General features: G+C 42.7%; 2 protein-coding genes across 3 annotated transcripts in view; both read left to right on the plus strand.

Annotated features, from left to right (window-relative positions):
* Positions 1–6,853: 6,853 nt before the first annotated feature.
* ZNF285 (zinc finger protein 285) lies at positions 6,854–18,892 on the plus strand. Its single transcript, XM_070044117.1, is given in 10 exon segments — positions 6,854–7,172; positions 7,824–7,881; positions 13,564–13,622; positions 15,011–15,163; positions 17,111–17,928; positions 17,930–17,992; positions 17,994–18,069; positions 18,071–18,144; positions 18,146–18,291; positions 18,294–18,892. Coding segments are annotated over 6 exon segments (1,266 nt in total). The 5' UTR covers positions 6,854–7,172; positions 7,824–7,881; positions 13,564–13,622; positions 15,011–15,163; positions 17,111–17,470; the 3' UTR covers positions 18,743–18,892.
* A 4,413-nt stretch (positions 18,893–23,305) lies between these two features.
* LOC115862333 (zinc finger protein 112-like) overlaps positions 23,306–27,867 on the plus strand; it is a 36,155-nt gene continuing 31,593 nt past the window's right edge. Inside the window, exon 1 of one of the 2 annotated variants that reach the window (XM_060289100.2) lies at positions 23,306–23,574. In XM_060289100.2, the coding sequence (XP_060145083.1) occupies positions 23,488–23,574 (87 nt within the window). In that variant the 5' untranslated portion in view covers positions 23,306–23,487. The remainder of the gene's footprint in view (positions 23,575–27,867) is intronic. The other variant, XM_060289102.2, reaches the window with a different exon arrangement.

Raw genomic sequence — 27,867 nt, forward strand, 5'->3', positions numbered from 1 at the left:
GCGCTAGAACGGTTTTAAGTATTTAAATGGAATTAACTTATAATATATCTGGCTCACGAAAGTTCTAAGTTCTTGTCTTAAATTGTGCCAAACTTTTAACTTTAAATCAAATTAGGAGAGGAAGTTTGTGTTGGGCAGAGTCTGGCAGCCAGAACTGTACAAGATGCGTGAGAAGGTGTGAAGCCCCGACCCTTCCCCCGTCCCCGCCCCCCATACCCCACCCCGCGCTCCTCCCTGGTATTTGAGCCCACCCCGGCTTCTCTCCGCTCAGATCTTCCCAGGGGAGAGCAGCGTTCAGTCTGGGTTGCCTGAGCCGCCTGCACTTGGTCCTTACAGAGTCCTCCCTGTGTGGAACCCGATTCAGAAGACAGAGGACAGAACACTTGGTAAGTCTGTGTCTTTTGTTTGTTTATTACTGCATTTGTCTTGAGACCGTGGTCCAGCCCCCCACCCGACCCACGCCCGTCCTGCCACATACACAGCACACTACTCTCCATTTGTGGGGTCATAAAAAAAAGGAGGAGGCTCTGGGAGCTGCAGGCTCCTCAATCATGTCTTCATCTAAAGAGAGTGAAGTCCCATCTGGCTTCTCCCCTGAAGGGTCCCCCAGCCCTGACTCACCAAACTACATGCTACTCTCTTACCATCCCCAGATTTCTGCAGGAGTCAGCCCATCGCCCACAGGAAACACCTACTAACACACAGAACTCACCAGCTTCCTCCCCCATGTCCCTTATCTTTTCACCCACAGCCCTCAGAGAATCCCTTGTGTCCCCCAGCTACTGTCACACACTTTGCCCACAGAAGGGACACTTCTAATGGCCGACTTTACCACATTGGCCATTGGCAGCCCTTGGCTGGGCAGTGTGACCCTCCTGCCTGATTCCACAGAGGATCCCTTAATCCAGAGAGCAGGTGGGAATGACAGAGGTAGGAGCACCTGATAACAAGTACCACCTCATCCTTCTCCCCGATACCATGGCCTTGAAGCCTAGAACCAACCACAGTGATTGTTTGGCCCAAATAGTAGAGATACATAGTACATACAACTCCAAATGTCATTTGTTGGAGGATGCAGGTTACCATGTTATGCTGGCCAATGAAAAGTAAGGAGCAGAAGAAGTGGAGAATGAGAAAGGAGCCGAAGGTAGCTGAGTACCCAGTTTTTGACCTTGACAGTGGAGGTTTCTTGATCTTTCACAAAGATCCTGAGAATCACTGCTGTGAGTACAGACAAGGAAAGAGCAGTGCAGGCCAGCACCATCCCTACAGTGTCTTCAAATGCCAGGAAGGTCACGATTTTGGGGAGACAGCAGTCTCAGCGTTTGTGTACTAATGACTTGAGCACGCCACACAGTGTTTCATATCTGAAAAAACAAAAGCAAAGAGGATTTCACATTGAACAATTCATGCTTATTCCCATGACATAATCATTATCACACTTTTTATCACTGAAAATACTGTCCACCTCTGACATGGTTTTTGGATACAAAGATCATGTGTCACGCTGGAGAACCCATGAGCATAATAGAGTAGTTGTTGCAGAGACTATATCAAGGTTAATACTGTCCACTTCTCTATCGTAAGTAATGCTTTCACCCACAATCATCAGAAAGTTTTATTCCACATTTGGGGTGGCTTGTGCTGTTGTTTGGTTGGTGTGTTGGTTTAACAATATCATCAAGGTTCACTTTGATTTTGTCTCTCTGCTGTCCACAAGAAATGCTTCAAGGTATGGTTTCTTCTCAGAGTTATGTGATGTGGTCCACAGCTTTATCATTACCATTTGAACTGAGAGAGAAAGGCATCCTGTAACTTTTCCAGAGGAGCAAGGAAGAAATTTTCTAAGAATCCTCTACCACCCACATCCTTCAATGTGAGGGGTGGATGTAGATATCATTCAGTCAATGAATCAACCTTCAACCTCCGATTTTCCTGCACTCCGATGTTTCTGCGATGGGGCAGTGGGATTTAGGGAAGAGAACACAAGCTTGGAAGCCAAGAATTCCTGATTACAAATTCGTTTCAACATTTCATTGGCATCTTACTGGCTATGTTACTTGGGTAAGTCATAGCAGATGGAATTAAGGTTACTAATCTGCTGCTCATAATGTAAGGAGATTACCCTGAGTACTAGTGGCCCAACATAATCACAAGTATCCGTAAATAGGGAAGAGGTAGGCAGAAGTGTCAGGCCAGAGTGATCCATTGTTGGTTTTAAAGATGGAGGGAGAGGGCCACGTCCCCTAGGCATCAAAGTGAGTTTTCTGAGAATAGGGAGTTAGTATAGCTGATTGATACGGTTGCCATGTGGACAGATCCTCATTTGTATTCAAATTCCAAGTGGGCTAAATGGGAAAAGAAAGGGAAGAAAATATAACTTCGGGGGAAGCACCATATGGCAGATTATATTTTCCAACAAATCCTCTAAAATCCATACTTTTCTTACACTGTGACTTTAACATTCCTCCCACTGAGAGGTTGGGGGAGGGGCATTGATCTTCTTGGCCCTTGAATCTGAACAGGCTTTTGATGATGATGACAGCAACACTATATGTGACTTTCGATGCCAAATCATAAAAAGTGTTGCAGCTTTCCCCTTGTTCTCTTGGAGCACTCGTACTTGGAACACAGCCGCCGTGCTGTGAAGCAGGCTTGGAAACCACGTGGAGAGGCCATGTGTAGGTATTGTAGTTGACAGCCCGAGCTGAGGTCCCAGCTGACCGTCTTCACCAACTACCAGTCATGTAATTCCATTCCCCAGCTGTCAAGTTACCACCCAGCCTGTGGGTCTTCCCAACTGAGGCTCCAGACATCATGGAGCAGAGGAAAGCCATCCTTGCCGTGCCCTTTCCAATTCATGACCCAGAGAACCCATGAGCGTAATAAAGTAGTTGTTTTAAGGCACGAAGTCTGTGGTCATTTGTTAGACTATAGTAGTAAAGGGGACCTGCCACATAATCACTGTGCTCTATCAGGTTCTTTTTCTAGGCACCCAAGTATATACAAGAAGGCAAGCACATGATCCAGCAGTCCCACTCCTGGGCATATATCCAGATAAAACTCTAGTTTGAAAAGATACATACACCCCTATATTCATAGCAGCGCTATTTACAATAGCCAAGACATGGAAACAACCTAAATGTCCATCTACAGATGAATGGATAAAGAAGATGTGGGGTGTGTATATATATATATATATAAAATGGAATACTACTCAGCCATAAGAAAGAATGAAATAATGCCATTTGCAGCAACATGGATGGACCTAGAGATTATCATACTAAGTGAAGTAACCCAGAAAGAGAAAGACAAATAGCATATGATATCACTTATATGTGGAATCTAAAAAAAAAAATGATACAAATGAACTTATTTACAAAACAGAAACAGAGTCACAGACATAGAAAACAAACTTATGGTTACCAAAGGGGAAAGGGGGTGAGGAAAGGATAAATTAGAGGTTTGGGATTAGCAGATACAAACTACTATATATAAAATAGATAAACAACAAGGTCCTACTGTATAGCACAGGGAACTATATTCAATATTCTATAGTAAATCATAATGGAAAAGTATGAAAAATATATATATACACATATATATAATGTATATTAATATGTGTATATATATATATGAATCACTTTGCTGTATACCAGAAACGAGCACAACTTTGTAAATACTTAAAAAAAAAAAAAAAGAAGGCGCGAGAAGTCCTCTGTAAGGGATCTCAGCAAGGAGTTCGGATATTTGTTTTTAGCCACTCAGGACTTTTAGAAGGTGACCTTTTTTACTTCGGGCAAATGCAAAGACAGAGAAGAACAAATACTGTATGATCTCACTTACATGTGGAGTCTAAAAAGGTTGAACTCATAGAAACAAAGAGTAGATTGGTGGTTGTCAGGGGCTGGGAGGTGGGGGAAATGGGAAGATATTGGCCAAAGAGCACAAACATTCAGTTATAAGATGAATAAGTTCGGGGGATCTAATGGTCATCATGGTGACTAAAGTTAACAATACTTTACTGTATACTTGAAATAAGCTAAGAGAGCAAATCTTAATGTTCTCACCACAAAAAAGCAAGGTAACTATATGAGGTGATGGATGTGTTCACTAACCTTATATATCACAATGTAGACATATACCAAATCATGACATTGTACACCTTAACTTTACACGATGTTATTTGTCAGTTATATCTCAGTAAAGCTGGTTAAATAAATAAACAAAAGGCAGCCCCAACCAAAAAAAAAAAAAATCAAGTCAAGAGCACTAAACAGGAAAAGATCAATGTTTACTGGAAAAAAGTACCAACCATAATGCTTATATAAATATAATAATCATGAATGGTTAGTGATAGAGAAGAATTGGGGGGTAACCACACCTCTTGCATTCAGTAGAAAAAGTAAAATACACATAGGAACTGACCCACATATTCAGTCATCTTCATACAATAACATAATGGATAAAATGGTAGAGCTTCAGGAGATGATACCTTATATTGAAATACATATGGCTTGTTTACAGTTTGTAGACCAGAGCTTCCTAAAAGCCAATTTCAAATTTTCCCTGGCTGTCTAAAATTATGCTATTTCCTGTGCCCTAGCCTAGATTTGTGATTAAGTGAGTTAAAAGTAGGATGTTGGGCTGGGAATATATATTTATTATAATTTCTCTGGAAATTCAGCTAAGCAGATTGGATTGTGATCTACTGTCTATGACCAAAAAGCAATGAGGAAACAAAATATTAAATTGTAAAATACACATATATATGTATATATACATAGAATAACACAGAAATCATTCAGTTAAAATTTTTATATGTCAAGACACTAAAACAAAAAATAATTAAAACCATCACTAGCAAGATTAAAATCTCTTACTATTTAATCTTGGTTTATAAGGGAATTTAAACTCACAATTAAAGGATGTTCATGTAAGGTAGAGGAAAGCAGCGATCTAAACAGGGAATATTAAATTTTATAGTTTGCCAAAATCTTTAGCAGTTTCCATAACCTTAAATGCTTGTTATCACAACAGCAAAATATAACCAATACATGAATCATAGAACTCAAATTGGGAGGTGGAATGAAAAACAATTGAGGATTAAAAAATCAGTAGGAATGGAGATAAGATGAAAGCAGGATAAACCTACAGAGGAAACAAAACAGAAAAAAAGAAAGAGCTTAAAACCCAAACAGCTGGAATAATCCCTAGAAGAAAACAGAGCATTCAGAACGTACATTTGAGTATGAACCATAATTAGTATTTGACATGGTAACATTTCAAATCAGTTATGAAAACTGGGCAAAGCCTATATAAATAGGCAATTCACCCACCACCGATATATTAACATCTATTCAACATCTCCATAATGAGACACTGTGTTTGGTTTATCAAATTGGGAAAATTTCAAGAAAATTATTATCCCTAGTTTTGATACACTAAGACTGGAAGCATAACTTCATTGGAGGACAAGGCTGTAACATCTAAAACTAAACAATCCTAGGCAACCACTTTAAATGATTCCATTATTTAGTAACGTGGAAAGCTACCCATGATATATAAAGTGAGAGAAAAAAGTCCCAAAATATGCCAATTTTGTGGGGAGAAAAATATTTTTAATACATATTTACTCTCATAGAGGATCGAGAAGTAAATGGGCCAAGATATTAATGATGATTGTTTCTGGGTGCTAGGATTACAGACCACTTTAATTTTGTCCTTTTTTCTTACATTTTTCCTTTTTTTTTCTTACTTTTCTCCTGTGTTTTCTTAACATTGACCATGCACTATTTTGGAATTATATATATATATATATATGTAAATATGTAATATAATACAATATGTATACATATATAATACATATGATTTTTATATGTAAGTTATATACTTAATATATATAAATATATAATAATTATATATAGTTTACACCAAAGCATCAGTAATGCTTTGTATTCCCTGTAAGGGATTGTGGATTTGTTTGAGAATATTGTCGGATTTCCTGCAATGTGAACATGTTAGTAGTGAGTGGTAACTTTTTAAAAATAAGTTTATTTACTTATGACTGCATTGGGTCTTCATTGCTGCGTGCGGGCTTTCTCTAGTTGTGGTGAGCGGGGGCTACTCTTCCTTGTGGTGCATGGGCTTCTCATTGGTGTGGCTTCTCTTCTTGCAGAGCACGGGCTGTAGGTGTGGGGGCTTCAGTAGTTGTGGCACGCGGGCTCAGTAGTTGCGGCTCGCTGGCCCTAGAGCGCAGGCGCAGTAGTTGTGGCGCACGCGCTTAGTTGTTCCGCAGCATGTAGGATCTTTCGGGAGCAGGGCTTGAACCTGTGTCCCCTTCATTGGCAGGCGTATTCTTAACCACTGCACCACCAGGGAAGTCCCTAACTTTTTTTGTTTCAAGGAAAAAAAAGTGTAGCGGCGCCCCAAAGCTGAGCGCTGCAACCTTGAGCGCCCCCTGCCCTCCGCCACGCGTCTGGCAAAGCTCCAGGCGGACGCTTATTTCCATCACCATCTGGACTCAAAGACAGCGCGCCGCAGAGGGTTCTGGGAAGTGTAGTCCGGGCCCTCCCTAGTCGCCCACTTCCGCTTCCGGTCGGCGCACCACTGCTTTGGTTTCTTATGCGATGGTGAGTAGGGAAAGGGACGTGAGTGTTCTTGGAGGTCTTTGTTCCGGTCGCAGGCACAGGGGCCAGATCTCAAGGATCTGAGGGGGAAAGGGCGGCGAATGGCGGAGGGTCGGAACCAGGGAATTTCAACGAGCTCGGCTTGGCGAAGGAAGGGTTTGAGGAACGGGTCGCCGAGCATCCCGGGGTGTGGGGGGATGGGGGGCGGGGCCCGGGCCGGCAGCCCTTGGTACCCCTCAGGCTCGGAAGGAGCAGTTTGAGGCCGGCAGCTCTGACTCTGAGACGGGCATCTCCCGTTTGGGAGACTCCAATCCAGGCAGTCGCGGATTGATGGTATCTTGACTTCTTTCACGGTAGCCACCCACCCACTTCTGTACTAATTTCAGAGATTTCTGTCTGTGAAGGCATTTCTGTAAAGAGCTGCTGAAGTTGAATCTTCATGTTCTGTATGTGTTCCTTGGAGAGTTTTAAAGCACTGTGCAAGTTGTGAAAGATTCTTTTGCTGATGTATTGTTGCTGCATCTGGTTTTTGTCGCGTCTGAGGTACGCACAGGTTGAATTCCGCTCTAAATGTCACAAACTGATATAGAGACCAAACTAGTGGTTACCAGTGGGGAGAGGGGCAAGATTGGGGTAGGGGATTAAGAGGTACAAACTGTTGTGTATAAAATAAGCTACAAGGATTTATTACACAACAAAGGGAATATAGCCAACATTTTATAATAACTATAAATGGAGTATAACCTTCAAAAATTGTGAATCACTATATTGTACACCTGTAACATATAATATTGTACATCAACTATACTTCAATAAAAAAATCCTTCCCCCCCCCCCAAAATTTAAATGTCACATAGCATGTGGGAGTCACAGCTCTGAATTCAATTCGAGACTGTGTCCTGATTCTTTTTGTCTCCTGGGAGCTACAGTGAGTGCAGGCTTGTAGACAAGGCACAAAGCAGGACTGGCATGGGACCTTCTCTCTGAGTCCTGTAAGGAGGGTGGTCCCTTTCCAGGGCACCTGAAGGAAGTAATAGGAGTAGATTACAGGAAGGGTAGGTTAAAGGGAGGAGTAGATTACATCCAGCTGGTGCTCAGAGATGTTTCCCTGTGGTGTGTTGGGAATTATGATAACATCATGTTATCTCATGGCTCATTTATTTTCTTGCTCTCTTCCAACTGTTCCTTTGCCAGAGAGAACTGCATCAAAGAGGAAGGAATAATCCCAGGTCTCTTGCCATTGGAGCTCCAGGTGAGTAGGACTTTGGTCTCTTGTTGTTGTTGTTTTATGTCGATGTTTGCTGTCTTCCCAGATGGAGACCTGTTTTTCCGACCTCATTGTTTATCCCATGGTTTTAACACATGTCCCATTCAGGCCCCTCAGGCTTACCCCCTTCATTCAGAAATGGGTTTCTTCTAAGGTTGGGGAATTTCCTGGTGTCTTATTCGTATGTTCTCTCCTTGGCTTCTAGTAGTGGTTCATTTGATCAGTAGATCGCTCAGGCTTACACTGTTTCAAGCATGTGCTACGTGTAGGAAAGAGGTAATAACAGTAACTAATGGTATGCATTCATTAAGCGCTTATTATATAACAGTTATTATGTTGAGGGCTTTCACTGCTGTATCCCTGGTCCCTGGAACAGTGTGTGGCATATAGTAGCCTGTCAATAAATATTTGAATGAGTAAATTAATTTTTCTATTTATTATTTATTTATTTATTTGGTTGCACCATGGTCTTAGTTGTGGCATGTGGGATCTAGTTCCCTGACCAGGGATCGAACCCAGGCCCCCCCTGCATTGGGAGTGCGGAGTCTTAGCCACTGGATCACCAGGGAAGTCCCTGAGTAAATTAATATATATTTAATTTGCTCAGCAACTGCAGAAGTTAGATAATATTAGTCCCATGTTACAGATAAGAATACTGAGGCTTAGAAAGGTTAAGAAACCTAACAAGTGTCACTTGGCCAGGAGATGTTATCACCGGAAGTCAGGGCCTTTGTCCTTGCACTTCCCCCTGTACTCTTCTCATGCCGGATCTTTACACAACTGATTTATTTTCATGCGGGTCTTAGAGACCTTCCATGACCACCTGATTTAATGTTGCCCCTCCCAAACCTGCCTCCAATGTTTTGTCTGAGAGAACTTACATTCTGGGGGTAAACAAGAATCTGTCACATGTGTTTCCTTTTCTTCATTGCCCTTTTTGTAATCGCTGATCACCTTTGTAGATTTGTTTACCCACCAGAAGGCATAACAACAAGTACTTTGCCCGTCTTATTTACTGCTGCATCCCCAGTGTTTGTTGTAGCATCCAAGATGTAGTTAGGCACTGAACGTATATTTGTTAAATGAAAGGATGCTTGTATTCTGAGGTTAGTGCCTGGGGAGGAATGAATAACAGCAATGATAATAGTTTATAGAGGATTTTCTATGTGTCAAGAACTGGGCTATGAGCTTCATTCAAATAGGTAGGCATGTATATATGTATGAGAAAGAATTAATTCTTTCCACTCTGCAAGTAAGGAATATTATCTTCATTTAACAGAAGAAAGAACAGACTCAGAGGTTTGTCACTCTTCTAGTGTTAGTACAGCTACCAAGTGGCTGAGCCAGAATTTGAATCCAAACCATTGCACAGCTCCCAATATTGAGAGACAAGAGCTGTAACTTCCAAAACCTGGCTCCTCCTTTTGCTGTCTAGGTTAAAACATCATAATTTCCCCATTTTCCTCAAGTTTCAACCCAGACTCACATTTGAGTTCTCCTCCTTTTCATCCCCGTACATAATCTTATTCATCATAATTTTATTCATCTGTTACTTCTACCTTTGCAGTATCTATTATTCCCGTTACCTCTTCATCGCACTGCCTTTGTCACCAATTATTTCTGTCATCCTCTTTCTCCCTGCAGTGTGAGCATCACATGGTCAGGGACGGTATCTTTCTTTATATCCCACGCAGCTGTCACATGGTAGAATTTCAGTCAATGTGTGCTGTCTTCCCAGCTGGAATGTCAGCTTGAGTGCAGAATCCTTTCCTGCCCTGATCACCATTGTGTCCCGACACACCCCGCATGGTCCTTAGCATGTAATTTACTAAGTGAACGAGCTGGGGAACAAAATCCATTCTGCTCTATAACTGGTATCAGCAGACCCAGGATCCAGGTAGCAGCAGGCTGAGTTCAGGCAAGTCCCAGTCTCCATTTAAATATTTATTGAGGGGTGGGGGAGGGATGGATTGGGAGTTTGGGATTAGTAGATGCAAACTATTACCTATAGAATGGATGGACAACAAGGTCCTACTGTATAGCACAGGGAACTATATTCAATGTCCTGGGATAAACCATAATAGAAAAGAGTATAAAAAAGAATGTATATATGTGTATAACTGAGTCACTTTGCTATACAGCAGAAATTAACACAACATTGTAAATCAACTATACGTCAATAATAAAAAAAACTTTTTTTAATAAATATTTATTGAGCACCTACATTGTGCCAGGAGCAGACTGAAATCCCAGCCCTCAGAGAGCTCACGTTCTAGTGGGCGCAGAAAGACAGTAAACAAGAAAAACAGGTGGAAGTTTAGATGATAAGTTTCATGGAGAAAAACGAAGCAGGAAAAGGGCTTTGGGAGTGCTGGCGGAGGGACTGGGAGCTTTAAGTGGGATAACCAGGGATGCTGTCACCGAGAACTGCTGTCATCACAGCCTGTTGATGGGATCTGCTAAGTGCATCCGAGGGGCCACACCTGTCCAAGATAGTGAAGATAAATAAAGGAAGAAGACTGGAGTCCATCAGTGATTTAGAGATGTTAACAAGGCAGGCTGTGTGAAAGGTGCTAAGCCAGCATTTTTTTTTTTTTTTTCCGGTGCGGGCCTCTCACTGTTGTGGGCTCTCCCGTTGCGGAGCACAGGCTCCGGACGCGCAGGCTCAGCGGCCACGGCCCACGGGCCCAGCTGCTCCGCGGCACGTGGGATCATCCCGGACCGGGGCACGAACCCGTGTCCCTTGCATCTGCAGGCGGACTCTCAACCACTGCGCCACCAGGGAAGCCCTAAGCCAGCATTGTAAACATAGTGTGGCTGGGTCCCAGAGTGGTTCATCCTATCTGGTGCTGGCAGGAGAAGGCTTCATTAGAAAAGGAGTTCTTGAACTCGAGTCCATGGTGTAATGCAGCAGGTCCATGAACTTGAGTGGGAAAAAATGTATACTGGTCAAACTGAAAATCAGCATTTCCTTCCATTATGAATGTAGGCAGCAAACCGCAATAGTATTAGCAGAACCTGTGACTCTGTTATCCATGTAAATCATAGATATTCCTTTTTTAATTATTAATTTATTTGTTTTTGGCTGCGTTGGGTCTTTGTGGCTACACATGGGCTTTCTGTTTCTCTAGTTGCGGCAAATGTGGGCTGCTCTTCGTTGCGGTGCATGGGCTTCTCATTGCAGTGGCTTCTCTTGTTGTGGAGCACAGGCTCTGGGCACGTGGGCTTCAGTAGTTGTGGCACGTGGGCTCAGTAGTTGTGGCTCACGGACTTTAGAGCGCAGGCTTAGTTGTGGTGCATGGGCTTAGTTGCTCCGCAGCATGTGGGATCTTCCTGGACCAGGGATCAAACCCATGTCCCCTGCATTGACAGGAAGATTCTTAACCACTGCGCCACCAGGGAAGTCCCATAAATCATAGATATTCTTATAATACAGTTGGTGTAGATGTTTCAAAATATTGCTTCTGCTCATTACTATTTTGAAATTACAGTAGTTGATTCATTCTTGATAATTAATAATGAAGCACACACTTGATGTTTTAATATTTTTGAAGGTTGTCTTTAAGTGTAATTAGCTTTTAAAATCATCCTGTGTTTTATTTTATGCATTTAAAACATTATTCTGAACAGAAGTCCATAAATATCACCCAATTGTCAAAGGTGGTCATGGAACAGGAGAGGTTACAAACTCTGATTTAGAAGACATTTGCTCACCCATATCCTGATTTTTATTTTTATTTTTTAAAATTTATTTTATTGAAGAATAGTTGATTTACAGTGTTGTGTTAATTCCTGCTATACAGCAAAGCAATTCAGTTACACATTCATATACACTCTTTTTCATATTGTTTTCTTTTTTTAATATTTATTTATTTATTTATTTGGTTGTGCCGGGTCTTAGTTGTGGCAGGTGGGCTCCTTAGTTGCGGCACATGGGCTCCTTAGTTGCGACACTCAGGCTCCTTAATTGTGGCATGCGAACTCTTAGTTGCAACATGCACGTGGGATCTAGTTCCCTGGCCAGGGATCGAACCCAGGCCCCCTACATTGGGAGCACAGAGTCTTAACCACTGTGCCACTAGGGAAGTCCCTCATATTCTTTTTCATTATGGTTTATCACAGGATATAGGTCCTGTGCTATACAGTATGACCTTGTTGTTTATCCATTCTATATGTAATAGTTTGCATCTGCTAATCCCAAACTCCCACTCCATCCCTCCCCGCCCCCTCCACCAGTAACCACAAATCTGTTCTCTATGTCTGTGAGTCTGTTTCTGTTTCGTAGATAAGTTCATTTGTGTTGTATTTTAGATTCCACATATAAGTGATATCATATGGTATTTGTCTTTCTCTGTCTGACTTATTTCACTTCGTATGATAATCTGTAGGTCCATCGATGTTGCTGCAACTGGCATTATTTCATTCTGTTTTTATGGCTGAGTAGCATTCCATTGTCATCTCCTGGTTTTTAGAATCCTTGAGGACAGGGATATGGAGTTTTTATTTTTGCAACCCCCAGACTGGTGCGTTAGTGAAGCTTTTGCACTCCAGAATTTATTTCACAGGGCACAGATCCTGTATGTTTGTGGGATCTGTACCCTTCTGTAAGGCCCTGTGTCTCACTGCAAGATTTCTGCTGCTGGGCCCTCCCTGCAGACACTCCTCTGACTGTACAGCCATCTGCGACATTCATGGCTCTCTGGACTGTGAGTTCCCCCAGAGCAGGGACTGTGCACATAGCCGTTCAGTACATATCCTCTGAATGAATGGCATCCAGAGGGTGTGAACTTTGGGGCCAGAAGAAAGAACTCAGATAAAGTCAAGTTCCTTCTCGAGCCCACAGGTCTCTGGAACGTGGAAACCAAGAAGCAGGCTCTGGAGAGTGGAGGTGGAGGCAGGTACTTGGGAGCCCAGGTATCCATCCGAAGCTCCTCATCAGAGCTTGGACAGTCTCAAGAATGAAGAACCACTGGATCTTCTGCTTCTCCAGTTCAGGAAGATCAGAGAATAAATAAAACTGCTGGGCTTCCCTGGTGGCGCAGTGGTTGAGAGTCTGCCTGCTAGTGCAGGGGACACGGGTTTGAGCCCTGGTCTGGGAGGATCCCACACGCCGCCGAGCAACTGGGCCCATGAGCCACAACCACTGAGCCTGCGCGTCTGGAACCTGTGCTCCGCAACAAGAGAGGCCGCGATAGTGAGAGACCCGTGCACCGCGATGAAGAGTGGCCCCCGCTCGCCGCAACTAGAGAAAGCCCTCGCACGGAAACGAAGACCCAACACAGCAAAAAAAAAAAAAAAAGAAAAGAAAAGATTAATTAATAAACTCCTACTCCCAACAGCTTTAAAAAAATAAATAAATAAATAAAATAAACAAATAAATCTGGTTTAAAAATAAATAAAATAAAACTGCTGATGCTTCAGAAACCTAGGAGGGGTGACCACGGAGACTTTTTCCTCCTCAAGGCGGGAGGAAAGAGTTGAGAGCTTATGAAGGGTGGGGGAGAATCTAAGTCGGGTGTGGAGAGAGGAAATGTGAGGTGGATGAAGAGCTGCGTCCAGTGAAAAGAAACCAGTCTGTAAGGGGGCAGACATTCCTGAGGTCCAGGTGGGTAGTCAGAGCGCCCGGGCAGGCCCCGCCTTTCTTAATGCTTCTCTCTTCTCCTGCAGCTCTGCGTGCTCAAGCCTCAGCCCTTTCCCAGGATGGGGAAGACAAAACCAAGCTTCAGGTGGGTCGAGTTCTCTTTTCTCTCCAGAAATAACAACGTAAGGCATCAGAGAGTAAACATACGTCCCTCCCTTGGTAAAAGGAAAAAGAGGGGGAAAAAACATTTTAGGTGAGCACATTACATTACTCAGTGCATTTATGCCCAAAATAGCTGTGCGAGAGAGGTGGTATGATTCTGCTTTAGAGATGAAGAAATGAGTGGTGAATCCTGGACTTGAGCCCAGGTCTGCAGGGCTCTGTAATGTGCCTGTTTGCTCTACATGCGGCCTGTCAATAATGGTTTCATCTCAGGGCCCTGAGCCCACATTATGTAGAGAGGTGACTCCAAATAATGAATCCTCCTTTTCTGCCCAGGTTTTTCTCCTCAGTGGGACATTTCTTCTTATTCATTTCCAGATGCTGTATTCTCCACGTAATACACGCTACCAAAACTTATACCATGAACAAAGTTAAAAGACAGCATATTGGGTGAAAAAAGCTTCATGCACAACAAAATTTTAATATCCTTATTTTAAAAACAGGAGCTGGGAATAAAGACCTGAGCCTTCATGTTCAGGAAGGGAGAAAAGAGGAAAAACAAATGACCAATAATCATATGAAAAGATGATCAGCCTCTAGTAATCAAAGTGTTGCAGATTGAAACAAGGTGTGATTCTTTTCCTAGCAGATGACCAAAGATTTGAAAGATCGGTGTTCACTGTTAGCTAACATATGGAGAAATGGGTATATCCACACAACTGCAGGGGCATTTCAGCCCTTGTAGAAGTTCTGCAAACCTCTGCTCCAGTATTTCCCACTCCAAGAATTCTAAGTCAGAGCAAGTGTTCAAAGAATGATCATCACAGCATTGTTTATAACAGTGAAAAAAAAAAAAGATGGTGGCGTGGACTCAATGTCCATCCACTGGATTGGTGTTGGATCAATGGATTATTGTGGTTTCATTCATCCTCTTGTCTCGACCCTGTGCTGCTATCAAGTGAGATAATGTGGGTGACAATATTAGGACATGGAAATATGTGTGTGCACGCTCTCTCTCTCTCTCTCTCATTATATGTACACGTGTATATTGTAACTTATCTTTAAATTGGGGGAAAAGAAGTCAAAGTGAATGCAGAATTTTAAGTACTTTTTTCCATACATGATATTATTTTATAAAGCTTTCTCTAATGAAAAAAGATTATAGGAAAAAATTTGCAGGAATGCCCTGGCGGTCCAGTGGTTAGGACTTGGTGCTTTCACTGCCGTGGCCCCGGGTTCAATCCCTGGTCAGGGAACTAAGAGGGTTTGGAGCAAGAAGACCACAACTTAATGACTGGCACAAAAGCTTCCAACGTGGCTCTTCTTCCAGGGGTCATTTGTGCAGATGATGAATGTGGCATGTGCTTGAAGTTTTAGGAAACTGTGACCTTCAAGGACGTGGCTGTGGTCTTCACCGAGGAAGAGCTGGCGCTATTGGACTCCACCCAGATAAACCTGTACCAAGACGTGATGCTGGAGAACTTCAGGAACCTGGTCTCTGTGGGTGAGGACAGCGACCTCCCTGTAAGTAAGCATCAAACCACTGGTCCTATTTTCTCAAGTGGTCAGCTTCAAACCAGATAGAATATTCCAGTTGGAGCACAAAGGGAAACTTTGGCCACCAGAGAGAAATCTCCTAAGAGATGCACGTGCAGGTGGGAACCTGCAGTTCATGAGTTTTAGCAGATAGCTGTGAGCCGGTGGTCCCCTGTAAGGTGTTGGTGAGGGAGCCCTTGTCAACGCTGCGCCCCCTGCCCTGTGGGCATCTGATGCAGTTGGCAAGCCTACCCTGACCTCCTCACACGTTTAGGCTCTCATTCTCTCCTCATATTTCTCAGAGTGAGATTGAGAAAATTCACACATTACCAAAGCCTTGGTCCCTTGGTTGCCTCTAGAGCGAAGCCAATGTTTTGGACAAACTAGTGTTAAAGGAACCAAATTAGGATCTGGTTGGTGGTCAGTGCAATATAAGTGTCTGCTGATTTGCTTCCCTGCCGATCAATATCTAACCTAATTTCAATTTCTCAGAGCCCCATATACAGATATGTATTACCTCAGTTTAGTTTATGAGATAGTTGCTATCATTGGCCCCCTTTTACAAAGGAAACAATTGAGGCACAGAGTGGGTAAGTAACTTGTGCAGGGCCACCCACCTTGTCAGAGGAACTAGGATTTGAACCTTCCCAGTCTGGCTGTAGACCCTGTGCTTATAATAACCAGGTGACACTAAGTACCACTGTGTCCATAGATTATAAACAGGGCTCGTTGGGCTAACTCTGCAGGATGCAACCCCATTGGTGAGTCCTGAAATCAAGTGACCATGTCGTAACTAGCAGTTTTTGAAAAGCAAAATAGATTAATGGACTAGAACACAAAAGGATTTATCAGAGTACATTGCACCTGGTAAGGTAAATCTCAGCTGATAAAACTATTTTAGTTTATGGTATGTGTCTACGTGTAGGTACTGGGTCACAGCGTAAATGCTTTTCTTACTATGGGTACAGTCAAAACCGGTGGAAAACTGCTGCTTTAAACCTGTTTCCCTTTTCTCTGACACCACCTTATGAACCAGAGTCACTGTCAATAAAATGACTCAGAAAATTACCTTGAACCAGAAGCAGTGTCCAGACGGTTTTAACCGTGGTTTTTGTGACATTTTGAAGCCTATTTTTGGGTGCCAAGGGTGTGACCATCCTCTTCTGCCTCAAACCCCTGTTTCTTATGTCCCTTTAGTACAGTCTTGCTTCCCTGGGTGCCAGGCCATTGACAGTTTCATGCTGCCAATTCTCATAGCCATGGCTGTTTGAGATTCTGCAGTAACCTCAAAGGGGAGAAGTAAAGGAATTGGATGGCAGGATCTTGGTGGACTTTGTCTCTTCATGAAGCCAGGGAACCTCAGGAAAGATAAAAAGGATGTCTCGTATTTCACAATGTTATCCCCGTTTCAATCCCCACTGCAGCTGTAGGCCCACCCTGTAGAGTTGTGAAGGTTGTACACAAACATACATGATAGTTCTATCCCATATAACAGTGATGTAAGGGAAGGGACATCGTAGGAGATAGGACTTGTTACTTGTTTCTGCAACCTTTTACAGGATCCTGGAAGGTCCCTGTGGTCGTTTGTGCCTCTCACCATGTCCGGAACTCCATTATTATGCATATTACATGAATCATATGGGAGCCTTCCCCATGCCTTCTGTAGCAAAATGATTAAAGGCTTTTTATCAACTACTCTTATAGCCGAGAGGTGAATTTCTTCCTTTATAAACTACTTCCAAGATTTCTTTTGATTTCCCTGCAACACCTGGTTTTTAATTAGCAGCTCACCGATTAGAATTACTGGGTTTCTAATTGTTTCCTATATGACTAGGGGCCAGTGGCAACTTCTCATCCCATCCTACTTCATTTCCTCAAAGCCTTTGGATAGATGATCTCCTTGTTCACTTAGCCAAATTCTCTTTCTCCTCATAGGAGACAGGATTAAAAACAACATTTCGAACCTTCAGGAAAAAGGATTGAGTTACCTCTCACCAGAAGTGCTCTACTTTTGGCAGATTTGGAAAGAAGGATCAGTGAATTGAGTGTGAGTCAGGGTTATGTCATGCATCTTCAAGGAGATTGGCCCCAATACTTAGAAGGAGACGTTTCCCTCTGTGAAGAGTGGGCAGAAGTGTCTGAAAATGAAAGGTACGTAATAAATGCCATTAATTTAGAAAACCAAGACATCACAGCTCGGAAAGTCCTGGCACAGGTCCTTACCCCAGAATCTTGGAAGAAAGCCAACATGACTGAGCCTGAGGATTCTCAGGGAAGGCACACAAGAGAATTCATATGGAAGAGAAATTGGATGGATGTGCTCAGTGTGACGGCATCTTCTTTCAGACCTCACGTGATTGTAATGATTTCCAAGAATGTAAAGGAGAGGAGGCTTGCAGATACACCGGCTGTGGGAAACATTTGGTTATGAAGTCAGCAGTCAAACACAGTCACGTGGTCTGTGCAGTGCGGCAACCTTTCAGGTGTAGTAACTATAGAATGGGTTTCATAGATGATGCAAATGCTCATGTTCATCACAGCGCTCACACAGGAGAAGAATCTTGTAAATATGACCAGTGTGGAAAGGACTTTAGTCAGAGCTCAGGACTTACTGTTCACTGTAACACCCACTCCGGGGAGAAAACTTGTGAGGGTCAGGAGTGGGCTAAGGGCTGCAAACAGAGCTCAGACCTTCCCAGGGATCAGAAAGGCCCCTTGGGAGACAAACCCTATAAAGGCATTGAATGTGGCAAAGCGCAGTTCGTCTCTTCACAACCATCACCGAGTCCACACGGGGGAGATGCCCTACACGTGTGACGTGTGGGAAGGGGTTCGGATTCAGGTCGCTTCTGTGTATCCACCAGGGAGTCCACACAGGGAAAAGGCCCTATAATATGCACAGAGTGTGGGAAGGGCTTCGATCAGAGCTCCAGACTTCTTGTCCATCAGAGGGTCCACACTGGAGAGAAACTACAAATGCAGCAAGTGCAGCAAATGCTTCGGCTCCAGCTCCGTCCTCCAAGTCCACTGGAGGCTGCACGTGGGGGAGAAGCCTTATAGGTGTGGCAAGTGTGGAAAGGGCTTCAGCCAAAGCACACACCTGCACATTCACCAGAGGTCCACACGGGGGAGAAACCCTACAAATGCGACGTGTGCAGGAAGGCTTTCTCCTACAGCTCGTTTCTGCACACTCACCGGAGAGTTCACACGGGAGAAGAGCCTTACATGTGCCAAGTGTGCGGTAAGGACTTCAGTTACAGCTCCTATTTTCACTTACATCAGAGAGATCACACCCGAGAGAAACCGCATACATGTGACGAGTGTGGGAAGGGCTTCATTCGGAACTCCGATCTTCACGTTCATCTCAGAGTCCGCACAGGAGAGAGGCCCTGTAAGTGTAAAGAATGCGGGAAGGGCTTCGGTCGTAACTCTTATCCTCTTGCCCGTCAGACAGCACATAGGGATGAGATGGACCATGCATGTCATGAGCCTGGCAAGGCTCAGGAAGTATGTAGCTCAGACCTTCGTACTCAGCCAAGACTGCACAAGAGAACAGAAACATTATAAATGTAGTCAGTCTGTGTTCAATCAGGAAAACAGAAGCCACTTATGTGTTCCAGATGACAGAGGCTTACTCAGCCATTGGGAGGGCCGGGGGGAGCAAAGGACAGGGACACGACGACCCGTGAGGTCAGCTGGCAGCACTGAAGCATGTGGTTCTTAAGGGCACTCCAGGAAACCACTGTGGATCTCAACACCTTCCTTGAAGCTCTCATCAGCTGCCATCTGCTGTCGTGGCAAAGAAAGTGACTCTTTTTTTTTTTTTAGGTTTTGAAGCTTTATTTATTTATTTACTTATTTATTGACTTTAGAAAGTGATTCTTGACAAATGGGTTGTTTGTGGCAATAGTTACAGGTCAAATTTCCATTAATGGGTATGCCCAGGAAGGACATTCTAATTGGGATGAGGAGAGTAAGAACTTCAGTCCAGCCATAATCTTTAGGTGATTTTGTTTTTTGTTTTTGGAGTCTCCTTTAGAAAGACAGTCTCCGTTAAGAACATTCAAAATAGTGCTCAGACATGAGAGCTATGTTATTAGTATGGTAAGAATTAGGCCATACTCAGGTTTTCAAATCCATTAGAATTTCCACGCAGGAGAAGCTCTGTAGAAGTGATATTTTTAGGGTGTGGCAGAGATAGTGATACGTATTCATATTCGTACTGGTTCTATTTCCTGGGCACATAGGAAGACTCCATTTCCCAGCAGGCCTTGCAGTTGAGGGTGGGCCCATGTGATTGAGTTTCAACCAATGGAGTGTGTGCAAAAGTGATATGCGCTACTTCCAGGACTGGCCCTTACAAGCATCTGTGCATGTCCTCCAGGCTTCTCTTTCCTGTCATGGTGGTTTTGGAGGCTGTTTCTTCCAGATGGGAAGGTGGCTATCTGTGTTGGACTTCTTTGTTTTTGTTTCTTTTGAGTGAGAAATAAACATTTATTGTGTTACACTACTGGGATTTGGGCAGTTTATTTGTTACAACATTGCCTAGGCTGTACTGCCTAGTACAGAAGGATTTAATAGCAACATATTTCACAGTCACTGGCGTCCACATAAGGAAGCAACATTAGAATTCGAGTTCAAAACTTTTAAAATATATTTATTTATTTATTTTGGCTGTGCCAGGTCTTAGTTGCGGCACGCAGGATCTTCATTGTGGCATGAGGGACCTTTAGTTGCGGCATGCGGACTTCTTAGTTGCGGCATGTGAACTCTTAGTTGCTACATGCATGCAGGATCTAGTTCCCTGACCAGGGCTCGAACCCGGGCTCCTGCATTGGAAGCATGGAGTCTTACCCACTGGACCAGCAGGGAGGTCCCTAAAACTTTTAAATCTTTGAGGCACTCTGTGGCAGTGCAGGCATTTAAGTGGTGTAGGTAGGACTTCTTTTTTTGCGGTACGCGGGCCTCTCACTGTTGTGGCCTCTCCCATTGCGGAGCAACAGGCTCCGGACGCGCAGGCTCAGCGGCCATGGCTCACGGGCCCAGCCGCTCCGCGGCATGTGGGATCCTCCTGGGCCGGGGCACGAACCCGTGTCCCCTGCATCGGCAGGCGGACTCTCAACCACTGCGCCACCAGGGAAGCCCGGTAGGGCTTATTTAGTGAGAATCTTCATTCATTGGTCTGTACATAAAAGAGACCTGTTCCAGGTGCTGTGCATGTGATAAAACTTTACCGAAAGTGCAATCTATGGACATAAGAAATCCCATGGAGCAGAGAACTTCCGTAATGTGTAGTGAAAAAGTTTGTCAGCTCACATCTTAAATGCAATTTAAAAAAATGGTGCCCTGCAAATAGTCTTAATAAAATTAAGTAAAACTAACATTTTACTCAAGTGGGTAACAACTATAGAAGGCCAAGCCAAAGTGTTCATTGTCAGAAGCAGACACCACTGTTTCTCAGCAGTCTTGTTTAATGATGGGTTTTTAGAAGGTGCTCATTTTGTCAAGTTCCTACCAAAATAGTGATTTAGTTTCGGATTACAGTTGGATTTGGGAGGATGAGATACTTTACAATATCTTTATTCATCTTCAATAACAATGTATTTTTTTGTATTTTCGTTTATATAGGTTTCTTCATTTGGATCATATTTTATTCCTAGTTTTTCTTACATTACATTTTCATACTAGTTATTGTCTGTATCTGAAACAGCCATTCAAATGCAAATAAAACCATCCCTGAAGTATTACTTTCTTACCGATTCAGGTGGGCAATAGTGAAAGATTAACAAAGCTCATTGTCAGTAAAGGAGTAGAAAAAAGTTAGCATCCTCACATAAGTTAGTGGGGAAAAAAAAACAGGTGTAACATTTCTGGAGAGGATTTTATATATATGTATCAAAGTGTATAAGGAGCATTGTCTTTGATCCACTAATCCTACTGCTCAGAATTTATCTTTCAGACATAATTGCACAAATTGGAAAAGATGGTTTTCGAAGGGAACATCTTCTAAGAATTTTGCAATAATAAAAATTGCAAAGAACCTAAAGATCCATGAATAAGAGATTGAGGAAGGATTTCCCTGGCAGTCCAGTGGTTAAGACTCTGCGCTTCCACTGCAAGGGCTGCTGGTTCGATCCCTAGTCAGGAAACTAAGATTCCCACATGCTGTTCAGTGTGGCCAAAAATGAAAAAGAAAAAAAAAGAGTCATGTTTAAAAAAAAAAAAAGAAAGATTGAGCAAATTATGGTATCCCCATGTAATGGAATAATATACACCATTAAAAATGATCTAGACCTACAAATTTTTCACATATTGTTTGGAGGGAAAAAAATGAAGTTATAAAAGATCAAGTACAATCTGTGACTAATAGAAAAGATTTTTAGAATGCAGAGAAGCACCGGGAACCATCCCCCTCCACCACTCTACACTTCACTTTTCAGTGTTGTAAGGCTTTCCCCAAATTATTTTCCTCATCTGAAAAATCTTTGCTTTTATCTTACCCTCTTTAATATATGTGAAAATTCAAAACAGATTACCAAATATTCTTTTTCCTCTCACAAAGCTAGAATCTGTTATATAGGAGATCATGTTATGTGATTTGTGATAGTGGTTTCCTTGTTTTAAGCCATGTGTGTTTTTTTACATATTTGCTGTTATTTCTTTTTGTTTTTCTCTTTGTTGGAGAGAAACTGGCCCAGGATTTGCATTGGCTTTGGTTGAACTGAATGTTTCTGTTCAAATACTTTCAGTCCCTTCTATGAAGTATTCTTGCCAAAACAAAAACAAAAACAAAAAAAACTGTATCTAATCTAGTCTTTAAATCAAAATTCTACTTTACAGGAAATTTAGAAGATTAGACGAGAAAGTATGAGAAGCCGTTAGACAAATCCAGAATTCAGACACCTAATTTGACATCTTGATTTCTCCAACAGTTCAAGGACATTAAAAAATGGCAGTGCTTGTGTATGTATGTAGGATATAGTTCTAGAATAAATGAGCCTCAGCTGAGATAACAATCAAATACAATGAATTGATCTACTTGGATAGTAACTAGAATAAACCAGCTGTAAAATATTATTATTTTTAAGCAATACGGTATTTGGAAGGAAATGATAATGTCAAAGACTGTTTTAAAATCCTTTAGTAACAAAATTTTAAAATGATAAGTGAAGCCAGTGTGGCATGTTGATAAGTGTTAAATTTAAGGTATATGTATTTAGTATTGATATTTCATATTACTATTCTCCATACTTTCATATTATTTTTAGAAGTTTCATTTTTAAAAATTATTTCCTGTCCAGAAGGAAAGCACTAAGTACATACTTCCTGTAGTTTCACTTGTTATATGACTCCATCTCCTACATCAACCTACCTACCCCACAGCCTCAAATAATCATGACCTCACTTTGTTTAAACAGATCTATAGAAAAGAAATATTCTTAGCAAATATATGATGTCAAAGAGAACAACACAGGAGTAGTCAAAGGGAAGCCTGAGTTTGAACTCAAAAAATTTCGAGGAAAGAGACCTTTTCCCTAAAATAATATTTTCTCCAGTCCCTTGCCAGTGCACCTCCTCTCATTTGTCAGAAACAGCACTGCAGTTTCTGTTTTACGGCCTGAACAGTGCGTGAAACTCCTTGTGGATTCTTGGCATCTTGCAGTAAATAGTTTATACCAGACAGCAAACTCAGAAGTAGATGAAGACAGGCACAAATAAAGAGACAATGGAGTCAAACCAAGTCTGAAATTCCATGTTCCTTAAGGTCGATATCCAGTGCAGCACAGACCAAGTCCCTTGTCTTTTGACATAGGCACATCCTGCTAAAATGTGTTAATTTTCTTTTAATGTGAAATGCGTCTCTTTTTTACCCCTAAATATCCGTATTTCCTTTAAATTCCCACGTTTTAGTTTTTTCTTGGAAAAAAAAAAATACAAGGTTGAATTTTACCAAAAGAAATAGTGGAGGGAAGGCGGAAGCACTACCACGCAGACCATTCTGGGAGTTGTAGTCTGAAGCAGTTCCACCCCAGACAGGCAGGGCTGTAGACCCATTGGGAATTCTGGGAAGTGTAGTCCAGAAGCTGCGTGCAATCGACAACACTTCCTCTTCAGCAGTGCGGGGTGCGGCCCCTCTCGGGTGGTCTCCGGATCCAGGGAAGTGAGTTGCAAGAACTTCCGCTCCAGGGGAGGTTGCGGCCGTCATACACCATGTGGAGTGGAGACTTGAGACCCAGCAACTACTCCGCACCTCCTCAGCCTAGACGAGGGACCAGCAGTGGCCCGGCCCTCTGCCTTGAGGAAGAGAAGCGATGGTCGGCAGAGGACAAGGGGTAGAGGCATTTGCGCCTCCCTCTCGGCAGAACTTCCTAGCGTTTGCAGCGGTTAGCGCGTCCCAGGTTGGGGTGATGCATCGCTGGTTTGATGGTCTGTTGGGTTCTGTGCTTCCCCAGCCTCTCCTTGACTCGCAATCAGCACAGCCACTTCCTAGTATTATAACTTTGGGCGAGTTAATCTCTGTGAATCAGTTGCCAGGGTATAATTATATAGTAGTACTTAGTGGGATAGTGAGAGTTAAATGAAATTAATACTTTTAAAACGTGTGGAATAGTAATGGAGCACAGAAAAGGTTGCTTGTTATAGATGCACAGAGTTCTAAGCAAAGTAAATATAACAATGATTAAGTCTGTATGGAAAAAAGTTAATTTCCCTATATTAAAAAGGCAACATACATAAAGGTAGAAGACATAGTAAACTGGGCTGAAAATATTGACCTATTTGACATATATTGACATATATGCTAGAAAATGGTTTAAAATGCTTAACAGGAATCTTAAGATAATGAAACCTCAATAGGAATATGGATATGAATACAGCAAAGGATATGAATAGTCAAGTTTTTAAAAGAAGCAATCGCTATAGCAAGTAAATACATAGGAAAAATGTGATTAATTATCAAATAAGTGAACATGTTTAAACAAGTAGTTCTTCACCGATTCCTCTGGAATCGCGTGAAATGTAATCTAGGCTCTAAGGGTAGTAGCCAACCTTCCGCCTTAGGAGGGCAATGACGTGAGGGTTCTGAGAAGTGTAGTCTAACAGCTCTGTAGGCTGCGAACTTCCGCTACAGGGGGGCGCGGCTGTGACTAGTATCTTGTCGGGGAGTTCTGGGAGCGTAACCAAGAATTGTGGGTAGAGTCACTTCCTCCAGGGAAGTGAGGTCTTGGCAGTCCTTCTTCTGGAGAAACTCAGGCACGGGACGGCAATGCTTCTTTGCTTGGCTGGGGTCAACTGTGACATGTCCTTGGCCTTATGAGAGGGAATGTGCAGCCAGAGGCAGAGGGTGGGGTTGGGCCCTACTGGATTGAGCCTTCTTGAGTGCCACGACTGGTGGTCGAGGGTTGAGTCTCCTGTATTCTGTGCTGTCTGTTCCTAATCGCCAACTGACCCTGCAGCTCTGCCACCTCCTAGGGGTGTGAGATTAAGCAGCTAACTTAATCTGTTTGTGACTTGCATTCCTTTCCTGTAAGAAGAGGGAAATAATAGTACTTACCTAGTAGAGTTGTTTGGAGGGTTAAGTGGGATAGTCACAAATAAAAGGTTTAAAGCCAAAGGTAATTGTATCTTTTGGTTAATGTATTTAATTTCCTGAGAAATGTTCAGTTACCTGACAACTTACATGAGCCCAGGAAGAGATGAGTCCCACTTGGCAGTGCTACCAGACCTTTTCTCTGATCCCTGCAGGAATCCAGGTTATTCCTGAATTTCTTCTGGGTTCATTTTCTCTCTCTCTTTCAGAAGAGAGAGAGGGAGAGAGAGAGTGTGTGTGTGTGTCTCCAGGATAGTGTGTGAGTTTGTGTTCTGTGATTCGTGCAGAAGGGAGACACACTTCTGATTCCCCCCGCCTCCTTTCCTTTCCCAGCCTTAACTTCTTTTTTGCAAAGTAATTAATTAATTAATTTTATTTTTGGCCACGTTGCTGCGCGCAGGCTTTCTCTAGTTGCGGCGAGCGGGGGCTACTCTTCATTGCGGTGCACGGGCTTCTCATTGCGGTGGCTTCTCTTGTTGCGGAGCACGGGCTCTGGGCGCGTCGGCTTCAGTAGTTGTGGCACGCGGGCTCTAGAGCGCAGGCTCAATAGTTGTGGCGCATGGGCTTAGTTGCTCCGCAGCATGTGGAATCTTCCCGGACAAGGGCTCGAACCCGTGTTCCCTGCATTGGCAGGCGGATTCTTAACCACTGCGCCACCAGGGAAGTCCCTAGGTGTTTTTGTTGGGTTTTTTTTTTAATGTTTATTTAGGCCGTGCGGGATCTTTGTTGCAGCATGCGGGATCTGGTTTTTTGTTTGTTTGTTTGTTTGTTTTAGTCTTGCGACATGCGGACTCTTAATTGTGGCATGCATGCGGGATCTAGTTCCCTGACCAGGGATCGAACCCGGGCCCCCTGCATTGGGAGTGCAGATTCTTAGACACTGGACCACCAGGAAAGTCCCTCTTCAGAAGATTCTGATACACATGACTTTAAAATCCTGATACCAAATATGTGAGTCACCGTCGCCCTCTATTGGCAGAGCCTAACATAGACCCAGATGGCAAAGTTAGAATAGCTGCAGATTTCCCTCTCATTCCAGCCCAATAAAGCAATGTAAAGAAGGTTGGGTTTGGAGCTAAGACATAATTTATTAAATGCATACATGGAAATTTTTAAATTATCTTTTTGTTATTGATTTTTGGCTGAATTTCATTGTATTCAGAAAGCATTTAATTTTATTTCAATATTTTGAAATTTGTTGTTATTCTTTTTGGCGCACCTTATGACCCCTTTCTGTAAATATTTTATGTGTGCTTGAAAAGATATGTATTTTATAGGTATTTCCAGCACCTTTTGTTCCCCTAGCCCCAAATGGGTGTCAAGAGTGCTACAGAGCTTCTAGGCTTTTCGGCTCTTTGGCTAGACCATCACCCCAGGAGAAAAGCAGCCCCTAATACATGACTCCCCAACTTTTTCTGAATTTTAGCCCACTAACTCTCCATTACCTTGTGTTTTGATGCCTTCCAATACTTAAAAAAATGTATCCACCTTTCATGTGCCAGATGTTTGTCCCAAATTACCTATTTTATTATTACTGGAAGCGTAAGTATACAAAACATTTCCTTTATTTTGTCTAGTGTATTTTAAAATTTCCCTGACATTTTATCCCCCAAACTTACCTTTTATCAGATTGATCTTCCTTAATACGTGAGCTACGTATTAGATAAGTATTTTTAAAAAGACATTTCCTTTTGGGAGGGGTTGTTAAAGAGTCACGTGGTATAATTTCTTTAAATGATCCCCGTCTTTAAACCACTGCGCGTTTTCACATAGTGGCTGTTATGTCATTTTTCTTTTACTCCTTAGTGAGAGTACTTGCCCAGCATTAGAACTGGTTTCAGTTGGACACTGTATGGGACCTTGTTCAGCTATTTTCAACACCATATTTTCCTTATCCTTGCCAAAAATCTAAACTTTAACCTCCAGTTCACAGAATATATCAAAGTTTCAGGGCAATAAATGCCAGGTCAAAAAAGCCATCGGACAAATGCAGAATGTAAGCAATCCTACATGACAACTGATCTAGTTAGTTCAGTAGGTGAAGGGCATACAAAAAAGGGGAGGGGGAGCTGTTCTAGATTACAAGAGCGTCAAGTGATATAACATCAAATACAATTAATGTACCTGCATAAAGGAAAATAATATGCATTTCTTTTTTAAAAAATTCATTTATTTTTGGCTGTGTTGGGTCTTCGTTGCTGCGCGCGGGCTTTCTCTAGTTGCGGCGAGCGGGGGGCTACTCTTCGTTGCGGTCCGCAGGCTTCTCGTTGCGGTGGTTTCACTTATTGTGGAGCACAGGCTCTAGGCACGCGGGCTCAGTAGTTGTGGCACGCGGGCTTAGTAGTTGTGGCACGTGGGCTCTAGAGCACAGGCTCAGTAGTTGTGGCACACAGGCATGTGGGATATTCCCGGACCAGGGCTCGAACCTGTGTCCCCTGCATTGGCAGGCAGATTCTTAACCACTGAGCCACCAGGGAAGCCCAAGGAAAATAATCTGTATTTCTTCCCCAAGAGAAGAGTGGGCAATTAAACTTTCTCCTGTCTTTTTTTCTTTATTTCTGCTAGTTTTCTGACAACTTATAGTATTTATGATATCAAGAGCAGGGTGAAAATAGGTGATGTGATATTAGAAGCTCAAAAAAGAAAAAAATTCAAGATTTCATAAAGGATTTATCCCTTCTCATATTAGAATGTTTTATCTGTATCACTACAGCTCCTTCCATTTGCCTTATGACCCACATTTCATAGTTAGCAATTAAAGCAAAGGAAATGTGGAAAACATTTGCTGCTGCTGCTTTATGTCCTGGTCAGTGGTTGCATCTGCTTCTTGTGGATTCTTGGCATTCACGTCCATTCTTGTGGATCTTGGCATGAACAGCTCATGGGAGGTAGCAGTGTCAAGAGTTCTAGATGCATTCACACCCATACAGAATAAAAGAAGCAATCCAGTTAAAGTAAGGTTGAGATCCTGTATTCCTTACATTCAGTGCCCAGTCCAGGCAGCACAATTTCCTTTTAGTATTGCATTTTTTGCCTACAAATCGCTTTCTTTATATAATCTATTCCCTTACTCCCTCCTTCCCTTTCTCTCTTCTTTTTTCAT

Source organism: Globicephala melas, chromosome 19 (assembly GCF_963455315.2).
Source record: "Globicephala melas chromosome 19, mGloMel1.2, whole genome shotgun sequence".
NCBI lineage: Eukaryota > Metazoa > Chordata > Mammalia > Artiodactyla > Delphinidae > Globicephala > Globicephala melas.